General features: G+C 36.1%; 1 protein-coding gene across 1 annotated transcript; it reads left to right on the top strand.

Moving 5' to 3' along the window:
- The first annotated feature begins 13,763 nt into the window (after window positions 1-13,763).
- LOC131631663 (uncharacterized) lies at window positions 13,764-14,405 on the top strand. The gene has a single exon (XM_058902433.1). It carries the CDS (start codon window positions 13,764-13,766, stop codon window positions 14,403-14,405), a length of 642 nt encoding a protein of 213 aa, XP_058758416.1.
- Window positions 14,406-14,627: the final 222 nt, after the last annotated feature.

Genomic DNA, 14,627 nt, shown 5'->3' with positions numbered 1-14,627 from the left:
TGCGTTGATGTCAACGAAGTTGTTAATGTTAGGGAAGAGAAACAATCTGTAGATGAGAAATGCCAAGATGTCCTCAAAAGCACTCATATCTTGGATGCTGACGAAGTATCGAGCTTGATCCACTAGAAACTTGGAGGGTAATCCTAGAATTCCTCCTTTATTCACCATATGAGTTCTGACGTCGACTACGTTCAAGGGAGTAGTTGCTGCAATAATGACGTCGTCAGGATTCTTTTCCAAACCGGAGTACAGATCTTGCGCGTACACGGGTACTCCAACCAAACGAGAATACTCCTCCAACGTAGGCATGAGTTGATAATCTGGAAAGGTGAAACAGTGATACGTTGGATCGTAAAACTGTACCAAAGTGGGAAGGATCCCATCCATAATGTTGGTGTTGAGAATAGGCAGAAGTTTTCCATACTTCTCCTTGAAAGCCCGGGGCTGACCACCAGTTTTCCGAGCTTTTCCAATTCCTCGACCTTAGGAATTTTGAAGGTGTATTTCCTAGCTCTCTTTCTTCCGTAATCCATGGTATAGATCCTTAAGTCCTTTCTCCATTTCTCTTTCTTTCTCTCTGAAGTTCATAACGTTTGTTATTTAGTTTCCTTGAAAAACGACTCGAAAATGACTCTTTGTTTTTATTATTATGATGAATGAATGAATGCATGAATGCACACACAAGAGTTTTAGCATACATGGGGTAGAAGGGTGTAGTTGTCATGGATTCATGTCTCTAAACTTGCCCCAGGGTGAACAATGGATTTTGATTTTTGTACCTGTAGAACAGGTTTTAGGGATCTCAGAGTCCATTACTCGATCTTAGAGATACGTTTGACGGTATCTCTAAGAGAATCTTTCTGAGTGTAGTATCTGAGTGACAATTACTCCGCTCTACTTTTGTAATATGATCGGACGTTGGTACCATATCAACAAAATCTAATGAGAGGGGAGTTGTGCGAGTTGTAAAGACTCAAAGTGAATTATTGGACTATGACAATGTTAATGAGTTTGAGTGCAAATTCAGAAAGGATGCTATTATGTAGTAACGACGGTTTATGCTTCAATATGGTTATCGGCTAGATATTGACAAATTGAGGACTTGATCATCCTCAATCTCTTGTTGGTAGTAGACAAAATCATATAGATAAGATAAACTTGTTTTGTTGCCTTAATGGTATAGAAAGTGATGGATATTAAACCGCGAGAATAATGGCCCACCGTGTTGTGTAACCTTATGACGAAGTGGATATGAAAGAGTGAAACATATGGACGATGACTTAAGTTGGATATGAAGAAACTCATGACATCACACCTGCCAAGCTGATATATGAAGATTCTAGATGCAATCAACATATGCAGAATATTCTAATGGAATATTATGCAATCCTATGTGGCGCAGATTTAAAGGTCAAAGAATCATATCAGAATATTGAAGATTATATAGTATCTTCAGAACTAAGGCAGATGTACTTTGCTTGGATGTCCCAAGGTATGTTGGAACATCATCTCTAGAAGGTTTATTGACTCCTCAGTCAAGTAGGTGGTGTATATCCAGAGTGTATTTAAGGTCAAGCCTCAGATCTAATCTGGAATATGTTGGCTGCTTCAGCAAGTACCACAGGTGTGATGAAGAAGGATGCTAGATCAATGTCATACCTTGTGTAAGAAGTATGAATATTTTGATTCAGAGACTGTGCTTAGAATTCTTTTTGATGAGAAGCTGATGTCCTACATGATGTTACAACATCATTTCTTGTTATTATCCTGGAAGAATGTCTGGGACTGTGCATATGAAGGTTGAAAAATCAACATTATTGTCTAAAGTGGCAGTTTTGACATAATGTGGATGAGAATGGGCAGATTCTGATATAGGTGTTAGTGATATGTTCTGGCAATACATTACTACTAACATGGTGATGTCTTCAGTTGGTGTTGATGACAGTCTGAACAAAAGTTTGGTGTCAGATAGTATAATATGATGGCTGAAGATAAGATATCAATTTGAAGGGGAGTGTCTTGTATCTTCTTACTCATGTACATCAGCAAATGAGTAACTGTAGTGTGATGACAAATAACATGTTGTGACATTTGACTAATAAGTGTGGGTAACTAATGTGCCTTGTCAGAAGGAGGAATAGTGGAAAAATGAATGTGTTCAGTAGGTTAGTTGAACAGAGAGTGATCTTGAAAACTTGAAGATGCGTCTTATATTTTCCATTCATCAACTCAGATTGTTTTCTTGAAGAAGCACACATTATCATGGATAAGAGGAGTTGCATCTTGATTTAAGATGAGGCTTTACTTGAGTGTTTTCTTGGTCAGAAATGTGTCATACCCCAAAATTTGCCCGATCAAATCTACGTCTGTTAATCCATCAAGGGTCAAAATTAAGAGTCATAGGGTTTGACATTACTATTGTCAAACTCACTCTCTTATAAACCAGGTTGAGTTAAAACATGGGCGTAATTAACAGGTGTTTGGGACCCAAACGTTGTGCCTATTTATTACAAGGGTTTTATCATTTTTTGGGGGTATTTTGGGTTTTACTAGTATTTGTCTTGATTATTATTATTTTTTATCGACTAACTATTAGTACTTAGCATTATTATTTTTTATTAATAGGTAGTATTAGGATTAGTATTAGATTAGTATTAGGTTAGTATTAGGTTTTAAATAATTAGATTTATTATTTTTAATTATTAGTAACAATTTAAACATTATTTGTTATTAAGATTTTTTAGTCTTTTTACAATTTGAGTTAGTTGGGCAATAGGCCCATTAGGTAAAAATAAAAACCTAAATAGACTAATATAAAAAAAGAAATATTCTGTGCAGAAGGGGGGGAGGGACTTTTGGGGCAACCCTTATATTTTTTTCTTGGCTCTTTCACGATAACCGGGATGACTGCAAAACCACCATTGATCCAACCTTACCATCACCACCAATAACCACCATTATGCTAAAAGGCTTCATCACCTACATCTGTAAATAGATTAACATTTGTTTAATTTTCTTGGCATAAATTCAAGTCCAATAATCGAAAATTGCAGGGAGGAGATATCGGCAGAATAGTCCCCAAACCGAACACAATTTTCTGAGGAAAAAATCGATTTCATTCTTGCAGCTTGGGACAAATTCGGAGGCGTTTGGAGATCCAAATACAATCCTGGAACTTCTACGAAGAAATTTCATTCATTCCCAGACCCGAAGGCTTCAAGAATCACGCTCCCATGGCCACGGTTTGCCCTTATATTTTTTCAGATTCGTTCATGGTTATCCTCGCATGGTTAATTGGTTTCAATTGCATATTCTGAATCATAATAAGGCATGGAACGTTTCTGGTATCTTTAATTTGATTTTTAACCCACGTATGGTGAAACGCCATTGCTAGGTCAGGTAAGCTTCAAATTGGGGACTCTCTAATTAGAGAAAATTGGCCCATACCGTGGTCACCAATAGATTTCAGGGGCCGATTTACCATCAATCCATGGCTTTGAAATTTATTTATTTGTTGTCTATTGCCAGATTCACATTTGCAGGGGTTATGGCAACACACAAAAAACGTTGCCATAGGTGTGTTCTTGTTTTCGGGAGGAAGAAGATGAACCAGAGAGAGGCGCGCGCTTGCTTTTGGTTTCAAATTTAAATCTTACTTTTATATATTAATATTGATTCCACTAGTATACAAGATGATAAGCGTGGCTCAGCGGCAAGGGTGAGGAGAAACCCCACAAGCGTCGGTTCGAACCTGGCCAAGGTAAGTATTTTTGCGCAAATTAGTCATTCAGGGATTCGGTGCATATGCCCAACGCACGTCCATCCTACGCCCTCGTTTCGTTGCCACTGGATTTGTACCAGGATCAGATCCTACGCTCCATAGCGCGGGGTACACCAAGGACCTCTCAAACGCAGCTACACAGGAGTGAAGCCAGGTTTTTCTATATTAATATTTTATTTATTTTATTATTTATTTAGATTAAATATTAGATAATTAGGTTTAATTTAATTAATTTCTTTTAGGATTAGGTATAAATTAGGGTTAGGCTTTTAACTAGGGTTTAGGATTTTCTCCCGATTATTTCGATTATGTCGATTTAATTTATTTTAATTAATTTTAACTGTTAAATCACAAAAAAAACCCTAGGGGTGTGTAACCAACGCATTAGGGTTTGCCCGATCCTACTGTTCTTTGGCATAAAACATTAATCCCCAATCAATTCTCTCCTCGACCCGACTAAATCTATTAGTCGCAATGACGAGAGATAAAATAATAAAACATCAATAATGGAATTCGTTGTCATGTAATAACCAAACCTATTGGTTATGAGAGGCAATGATAAAACCCATAATTTGATTACAAAATTTAAAATACACCTCATTTGCTGTCCGTGACGATAGAATCTATCGGACAGAGTAACCAGCAATACATTACTTAATCCGTTAACTATAATGATCAAATCTATTGATTATCGCACATAACGGTAACATATTAAATCAGGGTTGTATGCCGAAAACTTAAAACATTCAAGACACTCCTCCAAAACTACGGATTATCAACCTTTTCAATCAGACAACTCAAAATGCCTTTCAAATCACAACTTCTAAAACTACGATAGGCCATTCAAAAAACCTTCAAACCATATCAAATCAAACTCTAATTCTAAGGCATACAACCTTGTGCCCGAACTACATTGACTCTGATTCTCCCTAAGGAGATACGTAGGCACTTGGATAACCAAGGCGAGTCCCCTTCCCTAAAACCTTCATTCAGTTCAAATCTCACTTTTCGCCCTATTCATTTCCTTAGCTAGTAAACCTCAATATTTAGCCATGAACCTTTGCCTTAACATAAAACCTTAGGAAAGGGTTGAGGGTGCCTAACACCTTCCCTCGACCTGATTATAATAATCTTCCCCGATCTCTATGCTGCGTAGGGTTTCCTATTCGCCTTGGTAGAATAGGTGGCGACTCTAAACCTTTAATTTTTAGGGCAGGTTGCTACAAGATGTTCTAGAATCATGTACATTTTGTCTGAGTCTATCTACTAAGGCTAAGCCATCATAACAGTAACATGAAGGAGAAGATAAGCTATATATTTGAGCGGGAACGTTTTAAATATCAGTAGATGTTGGTTGCTCTATTCTACTACTGACCATCCGGGTATCAAGTGTTTAGTGGTAGATTTAAGGGGGAGCAACTGTCCATTTGGTGAGAATTGGCTTTAGAATAGTTGGGTTCCTGTGCCCATGACAGGGGGAGATAGTAAAGTTGTTGAGAGTAAGCTTGGTTTGTGTGCAAAGGTGATGGAAAAGGAACAATGTCTGACAGGATGTCATGACATGTTTAAAGACATAGTATCTACTGAGCCAAACAAGGAATTTTTTTTTGATATTATCTATACGCATCAATGGACGGTGTAAAGCGTAATTGCTGACTATGCATGCGTTGGTTTTAAAGGATAACTCATTCCATAAGAAACATTCAAAAACTGCTTTGGAAAGAGTAATTGCTTTTAGGAATGTTTCCAAATAATGCGTTTGACCATAGACCAAGACCAAGACTATCGTTAACTCCCATGCTTTCAAATGGCTATATAAAGGAGTCTTTCCTATTCTCCGATCACAACAGAATCGTGTATCAACTTCAGTATGTCCTTCTTGTGTGTTCAAATTAGTTGTGTCTGGGTTTGGTACTGTGATTGGTTTCTATGTTAATTTTTGGCCATAAAAGGAGAAACAATGGCTCGGGACGTTGTTCTTTTCTGTCATCAGTTCTTATGGGAGATCACCAAAAATTGTTCAATCAAATACAATGTCATATGTTCTATAGGAACTAGTGTAGTTGTGATTTGTGATTTGAGTTATGAACATAAATGTAATTTCTGTTCTGAGTTACGAGAAGTGGTGGCTAGAATGCATTTAAGTTCTCTCTTAGACTTCAAGCTAGGAATTGGTTTCTAGGAGAAGAATAAGTAAGGATTCTCTTATGCCACCATTGGTCCTTAGTGACAAGAACTGGTATTTGTGTTGACGGACTCCTCTCCCATCTTTTTCCTCATGTACACCTCAATGCAAGAAGATGTTCCACTGCATATTATGGCATCGGTGCTATCTTTGTCATATTATGGCTAAAAAGGGGGAGAATTGACCGAAAGTATTTTGAAGTCCACTAAGTATTTTGAAGTCCACTACTGTCAAAAGAAACAAAGGATTATTTAAAGACAATGTGGACTGAAGATGTTATGATGTGGTCTATGAAGACTTGAAGAACAGAAGAGATCGCAGACCAATTCTGAGATTGTAAAAGATCTCTTCGTCTGAAGGTTGTAGTTTTTGACTTTGTTGTCTTGAAAGTTATAGTTTATGTTTTTGTTATATTGCTGCAATTTAATTATATTGTGGAGTTTTAGCCAAAATAAGCCAATGGGGGAGATTGTTGATTCTTTTATTGGCTGATTGGCATTTATGTTTGGCTAAAACATAGTAGCAGCAATTTGTAATAGAATATAGAACTTGCAAATACAAACAAATACAAAAACAGGTACAATAGCAAGATGTTCTATGGAATGTTAAGACATGGCATGTGACATCATGTCTTATAAGATGTCATATGCAGAAACTCATGACATCGCGCCTACTAAGCTGATATATGAAGATTCTAAATGCAATCAACATATGCAGAATATTCTAATGGAATATTATGCAATCCTATGTGGCGGAGATTTAAAAGTCAAAAGAATCAAATCAGAATATTGAAGATTATATAGTTTCTAATTATGGAGACAATTTAGGAAACTTATGATTGAAGACCTTTCTTTTAGCAGAAGATTTCTGCTGATTTGTAACAGCAAATAAAGCTGTGATTGTAGGCCTAAGTCCAGTTGGGAATAGGTTATAAATAGAAAGCTTTGTAACCTAGTTTAGTGTGCAAGCCGTGTATTGAAAAGATGTAGACTTTAGGGTTTGTCAAGGTAGACCACCTGAGTTATGGGATGGCTACCATGTTCTCACTCGAAACCTGTAGGTAAGAGTTGAGTGTTTTATTTCTTGATTGAAGCTTTTAAGCAAGATCAAGATTAAGGCTGACATGACTGAGGAAATTCCAGATGGAATCTTGACTCTACTAAGGAGAAGACTTACTGAAGATTGAAAATATGGGTGACAGAGACTATCCATGTCTCTCATTCCAAAAGGTGAACTCAATACTGGGATTGAGACATTCTTGGCTTATTTGAAATCTTCTTTGAAGAATAGAAGAATCTCACCAGGGTAGGCTAAAAGGTGACTAAAGACCTGTTCCTATGTTTGTAAGAAACCTGATGAGTCCTAGTATACAAGCTCAAGAGAAAGCTGTGAATATGCTTTTAAGAAGCCTGTGGGTCCTTGTATTGTAAGCCCAAGAGGAGGCTAATCGAGGGTCATCGAGGGTCCTTGTTATAGCACAAGAGAAAGCTATGTTAGCTTTGAACTTATTTTGGCTCTAAGCTAATGAGTAAGAGGTTTCACCGGGAATAATTCCTCTTGGGTGGATGTGCCCTATTTTTGTTCTAAGGCTTTTTTCAAGATGTTTCACCGGGAATAATTCATCTTGAGGTTTGAACTAAAGAATTCTAATTAGGAAAGAGCCTTCACCAGGAAGACATTCTCAATCCTAGCCATAGTCATATAATATATATACAGTTTATTTGTCCTAAGGTTGTTCTCAGACGGAGTTCTAAACAGTGTATATACAGTTTTATATTTGACTGTAATTTAAATGAAAGCTGTAAATTGAAAGCTGTAAAGCCTAACCTGGATGAAGAGGAGGCCTTTGAAAGATGTATGTACAAAAGGGGTTGGGTCTTAGACTCAAAGAGAGGCCCATGTGAATGTTTATGTTTTGAAAACAGAAGAAGTGAAGATGGGCACTAGGTCACATAGGTATATGAAGAGTTTCACCGGGAATAATGCCCTTCAATACCGAGAAGAAAGTTGTGAAAACAGATGAGGAATTTTCTGTTTAAAGTGGATTTAAAAATAAACTATGAAAACAAAAAGGTGTTGGGTCTTACACTATATTAGAGGCCCAGAAGATGATTTGAAATGATTACTGTTATGAAAACAGTGGAAAGCTTTTGCTGGAGGATTCAAGGTTTTGTTGTTTGAAAACCTTGATCATCTGTTTAATTTAGAGATTAAAACAGTTTTGAATTTTTTAGAAAAGTCAACTTAATCAAAATAAAAACAAAGTCTATACTTTAATTAAGACCTAAAGGATTAGGGTTTCATCACAAAAATATTTACAAGAGATTAAGTTTTAAAAATCAAATGAAAATTATATTTAAGGTATTTTAAAATACTTAAAAACATGTTATTTTAAACCTAGTAAAAAGTGTCAAATAAATAATATTTTTTAGTGATTTTTGGTTTATTTATAAAATAGACATATTAAATGACAAGTATGTGAAAAATCAAAAGAAAATGATTTAATTTGATAGGTAAATTAATAATGTGAAGTTGTGAAGAAATTAAGTGAGAAAAGTGGTAAAAATATGGTTTTGTCTCTACCATAGTTTGAACCCACGCCCTTGTGACCATCACACAAAACTTGGTAAACTGAGTTACGCGCTCAGTGTGACAATAGAAGGGTTTCGTTTGGTTATGTGTGTAAATCAGAGGTTACTTTGGAAAATGAAATAAAAAAGGTCTGAGGGGGGGATCGAACCCCAAACCTTATGGCAAGAGGAGTGAGAAGCGTATGTGACCAAGTGAGCTAACGATGTATTCGTTTAGAATACTCACTTCAGTTAAATATATTTTAAACCTTTCCCTGAAAGTTCAAAATGACGCGCCAAACACCATCTTCGTCTTCAACCTCAAGCTCATGGAATTTTGAAATTCCATCTCTCTCATTTCTCAACCAAATTGAATGATGTAAACATCAAACATGTTCTAAATTCACTCACGATTCCAGATATGTAACCAACATAAATTTATATTAACTACATCTACTGAATTAACTAGAATACGTGAAGAACCCTAAAATTTAAAAATGAAATTAAATGATGATGCTGGTGAATAAATGCATGAGGATAGAGGGCTTTTAACCCTCTGATGATTGTCAACAAGTGTACGTTGAGTTTTGACACAAATATTGCGTGAATTAAAGAGCTCAAGTTTGAAAACTTACCTCTGAAAAAGAAGCTCAATGGCTATGGTGGATGATCCTCAGAGGGAATGGATGATTGCAAAAGCTTCCTGGGACTTTGCTGAAGCTTTCTGGGCACTTACTTCACTTGGAAATCCTTTGAATTATTCTACTCAACCCTTCTTGCTTGAGCTTCAAGTAGAAATGGAAGATGGTGATTCTTCACTTACAGATGAGCTGCGACCATCTAGATAGCTTCGCTACACCCTAAGGAATGTGTTGAAATGCTTAGGAAGCTTTGACACCTTCTGAGTTGTTATGCCCGACTCCAACTGACTTGGCTCCAAGTTGAAAGTGATTAAGGTGTTCTTGCACTTACAGAAGTGTTCCAGATGTTTGGATCACCTAATGAACCTCCTTGAGATGTTTGAATACTTATTTTCGAAGGAAGAGCTCTGGTTTGAAGAATCCGAGTCTTCATGCCAAAGAACCTTTGAAAAACCTAAGTATGAGAGAGAGAAGGAGAAAGCAAGAATTGGAGTTGCTTTGGTGTGAATTATATGGAGGAGAGCACTTATATTTATAGGCAAAAAGCTCTGTACAGATTGAAGAGAGTGAGCTTGCTTAGTGAGGTTATTTGGTTTCTTGGTTATGAAGAAATGTGAGAAAAATCCATATGCAATGACGAGCTCTTTGATACCACTCCCTAGCCATCGGTTTTGCTTGATCTTAGGGGACAAATTTGATGCATAAATGAGCTCTAATTGGTTGGGAGAAGATTCCTTTGGTGAATCACCACTTGGCCATAAATTCTCAAAATGTAATCATTACATAATCACATGTTTTGGTTTTTTTGGAATATTCTCAAATATTTGAGCGATGATGCAATTGATTCCATCCTATCTCTTATGGTATTTCTGAAGTTTAGAAGCATCAATTAGTGAAGGCATTTGCACGAATTGGCCAAAACAACTTGGTCATGTCTTGAATTTTCACTTCATGGGCCTTAATTTGATCAATCATAACTTCTAGCTCAAAATGAATTTGGAGGAGGTTGAGAATAAATTGGAAATCCCTTGAAATATAATTCAATTCATATGTTTTGTGTTTTCTCAAAATCCTCAAGGAAATTAGTGAAAATGACCCATAAAATTTGAAGAAAACTAGGGTTTTTTCACCATTCTTGGTTGGGCAGCAACTTTGAAGCTCTATATCTCTTCAATGGTTGATTTTTAGCCAACAAATTATATGTTACAAAGTTGTTCATTGGATCAAAATCTACAACTTTGATGTTGGAAGTTTTTTTCAGTTTGTACTTGAAATTTTGAGATATTCCCTTCCAAAGTTTTGAAAAAAAGACCTTAAAACACTTGGAAAAATTTCTATGTATGGAAAAGTAAATCTTTGACTTTTTGATTCTCGATTGATTTTCTTGATTTTTCTTGGTCAAATGGCTTCAATAACCACATATTGATGATTTCAATCTTCAAAAGCCCATGGTTGACTAAAAACTCAAAAAGTCAAAAATGGCTTGTACAGTTGACTTTTTCAAATGAATTGCAATTCTTGGAGATTTCAGATGAATCAAGCTATCCTCCTCAAATGAATGATATGAATGGAACATATTGAGGTAATATAAGTTCTTGAGCCATGTTTTGAGTTTTGGAACCATGTCCTGATTAAAAGTCAACTGTTTAGGTGAATTTGGTCAAAAACCCTAATTGTAGGCCAGATGAAACTGATGACTGTGGCCTCTGAATTGAAGTACAATTCCCATTGGATATTGACATATGGATCATTTAAGGATGATTGATCACTTTGAGTGATGACCTGGAGCTTTTTAGGGGTTCCCATATGTGGGCCCTGATTTTAGTCCTTGATGGGCTCAAAACCCTAGTTTGGTGACCTGAGCAAACCTGAGTCCTGATGACTGATGTCTGATCATCATAGGTGGATGAATGAATCATTTTGAGTCCTATTATTGTATTAGAGATCATTTTCTTATTGATTGATCATTTGCCTGAGCTTCTTGTCCTTGGACACCCTCGACTGAGTACTAGGTAAACAAGTGACTGCTCTGGGTTTTGGTCTTGAGTTGATGAAGTGTCTGGAGGTGTGACATCTCACGGGGGTCAAAATTAGGGTATGAAAATTGTTATTTAATAATTAAGATCAATTAGGTTTAGGTGTTTATGATTAAACCCTAATTTGAAAAACCTAATTCAAAAACCCTAGGTTTAAAACCCTAACCCAAAAAGAAAATGTTGATCTTTGTTTATCCATGATTAATTAAGTTTTTTATCTTGTACATACTTGTTGATTTAGTCCTTGTTTTGTAATTAATTGTTATTTTAACCATTATCTTGTTAATTTCTCATATGTGTTGTTTATCTAACCTCATGTTTATTCATCATATAAATCATTCATCATTCATACATGAGTTTGAATCCAAGGATTTAGATACATCCATCTCTCTATTTGTTGATTATCATACTCACTTGTTTCTTCTTGTATCACATGATATCACACACACACACTTAAGGTGTCCATTGTTGATTGCTTAAGTTTGTTGTTTTTGTCCAAAAGGATGGGAATGATATTAACTAAAATTGTCAAGGTACTGAAACTCCCTTTCCAATCTCTTTTATCTTGTGTTTAAAAGTATTGTTAAAGCTTTTACCTTGTCTTTTAAAATGGTTTTGTATTGTTTAAGCTTAACCAAACCCTTTTTTTTTTAAACCTTGGAACTAAAGAATATAATTATTCCTGGTGAAACTATTCTTAGTCCATTGACCTTGTATTGTTAAAGCTTGGTCTTTTTGTTTTAAACCTTGGTGTTAAGAGAAGAATTATTCCTAGTGAAACTTCTCCTAACCCATTGAACTTGTATTTTAAAGATTGGTCCCTTTTGTTTTAAAATTGTTAAGTATTTTAAAGCTTAACCTTTAAAATCTATTAGGTATTTTAAAGCCTAATCCTTTTCTAAAATGTTTTGTTAAGTATTGGTAAAGCTTAACACCTAAAAAGATTTTGGCCACTTTGGCCCCCCTTTTATTTTCCTTTTAAGAGGAACTACAAAAGCTCTGACTTCCTTCTTCTTTAAGAAGGGTATGTAGGCTTTAGATGCGATGTCTTACCGAGCTCACTTTTAAAACATTCTTTTCTCATCCCCACTATCTAATTAAAAAAGTTTTTCACATGTGATTTTCAAAATGTATGTACAAAATATAAACAAAATAAAAAATATTTCAAAGAGGTTCCCGTGGAGTACCATGGATATGAGGGGTGCTTAAAACCTTCCCTTTGATAACAAACCCTCCGTAGCCAGAACTCTGATAAGTTTATTAGTTTTGATTTTAAAAACTTTTATGGGTTTTATTCGCTCTTTCACCCATTCCTTTTGGAAAAAATAAAGCGCGGTGGCGACTCTGTTTAAAAATGAGCTAGGTCTTCCCATGGCCTTGGTCTCACCAATTTCACCACTACATAAAATTGACGACTCTGCTGGGGATACTGATCAAACTATTGGTGCGTCTTTAGAAGGGTTGACCCAATCTTTTCTTTATTATTTCCTTTGTTATTATCTTTATTTTTGTACATAACCTTTCACTTTGTCTTTTACTTTCCTATGTGAATATTTGTTACTTTTAATGGGTTGTATTGGGAAAGGGCTTGATTCCCCTTGTGGAGAGACAAATCCTAAACCTGATTTAGAGTGTAAACTTATTATAGGAGACTGGTATAGTCATTTTGATCTCAAGGGAGTAGTCCCAAAGAAGTCAATTTGAGATCCATCGCTCAGTGAAGGCCTTTCTGGAAGTAACTTTGTTTATCATGTAGTTGGGAATACATCATTGCGTTCAACTAAGATGTAGAAGCTGGGGACCTAGAAACCCTTAACCAATCTTGGCCATTAAGATGTAGTGTGTAAACTATGTCTGATTCCTTTTCAGAATAGTTGTTACACGAGGCTACGCTAAGATGAGGTTCTCTTGGATTTTGTTCAAATAAGTATGTTGATACAGAGTTTGCAATCTCCAAGTTGGGCTGCTTGAGTCTGGGAAACAATAGAACCTTGATCTACAGGTACAAAATAACCATAGTACACACCTTTGGGATGGGTACACCTTTGGCTGCATGCTCGTGACATTGAACCCTGAAACCCATGTTTTTGCTATGTTTGCATTCACTCATCCATGCATCTTAAAATATATAATATCTTTCAAGGAATTAAAAGAAACCTTTTTGTTTTGTAAACATTATAGGAGTGGAACCTAAAAGAAGAAAAACCAAGAAATATACTTTCAAGAGTTTAGAGGTGGAAGAATTAAGAAAGTTAGGTTCTGTAATTGTTGAATAAGACAAGTTTTGTAGCAAGTATGGAAGATTGTTTTATCTCCTCAAAACCAAGATGGAAGAAGGAATCCTCTCCACTTTGATCCAATTCTATGATTCCCTGTATCATTGCTTCACCTTTCCTGATTATCAACTATTGCCTACCTTGGAAGAATATTTAAGCATCATTGGGTTGCCTATTACCGGAAGAATTCCTTTCACTGGTTTAGAACAAGATCCCCAGGCCTTATGAGATTGCAAAATTCACTCATTTGGGAAAGGAAGAAATTGAAAAGAACATGGTTACTAAGGGAGGATTACCTGGGTTACCTGCTGAGTTTTTAATTGAGAAAGCTCTCACCTTGTCACAAGAAAGAAAGGAAGAAGACTTTGAAGCTTTTTTTGCCTTGTTGGTGTATGTGTTGTTCTTATTCCATAATATTAACAACTTTGTTGATATGAATGCCATCAAGATCTTTATGAAGAAGAATCATGCTCTTGCCTTACATGGGGAGACTTACTATTCTATTCATCTCAGAAATTCCTATGGAAAGGGAATGGTTACCTGTTGTACTCGTTTGTTGTACAAGTGGTACATATCTCATCTGCCTGACACCTTTGAGTTCAGGAGCCAAAAAGAAGGTTTGAAATGGTCACGCAAGATCATGACTCTTACCAACACTGAAATTGTTTGGACAAATAATCACTTTTGTAGGATGAAGACTTTGGACTGCTGTGGTGATTTCCCTAATGTGCCCCTCATTGGTACAAAAGGAGCAATCAGCTATAGCCCCGTGTTAGCTCGTCGTCAATTTGGGTTTCATATAGACAAAATACCAAGGGACAATTTATTGGATGGGTTCTTTCTTGAAGAGAGAGTTGAAAACAAAGAGTTTAGAGAAAGGATTGCTAATGCTTGGCATCTAAGTCACAGAAAATAAATTAAAAATTGGAAGACCAAAGGGGATCTCTCTCCTAAGCTCTTTGATGGTTGGGTCACTGCAAGAGTTGCTGAGTTGAAAATGCCTATTCTCCCTAGAACATCTCTCCCATCTGTACAGAAACCCCCTCTACCCCCCTACTGCTCCTCCAACAATTAAAAGCATCCAAGAAGCTCTAAGGAAAATGAATAAATCAAGAGACCATTGGAAGAGAAAGTTTGA

The sequence above is a fragment of the Vicia villosa genome, unplaced genomic scaffold, assembly GCF_029867415.1.
Source record: "Vicia villosa cultivar HV-30 ecotype Madison, WI unplaced genomic scaffold, Vvil1.0 ctg.000854F_1_1, whole genome shotgun sequence".
In the NCBI taxonomy this organism is placed as follows: domain Eukaryota; kingdom Viridiplantae; phylum Streptophyta; class Magnoliopsida; order Fabales; family Fabaceae; genus Vicia; species Vicia villosa.
Note: the sequence above shows the minus strand (reverse complement) of the source record. Positions and strands in the feature narration are given on the sequence as shown.

What these genes read in the sequence shown, in the direction of transcription:
- LOC131631663 (XM_058902433.1), top strand. Translation starts at nt 13,764, where the DNA reads ATGGTTACTAAGGGAGGATTACCTGGGTTACCTGCTGAGTTTTTAATT.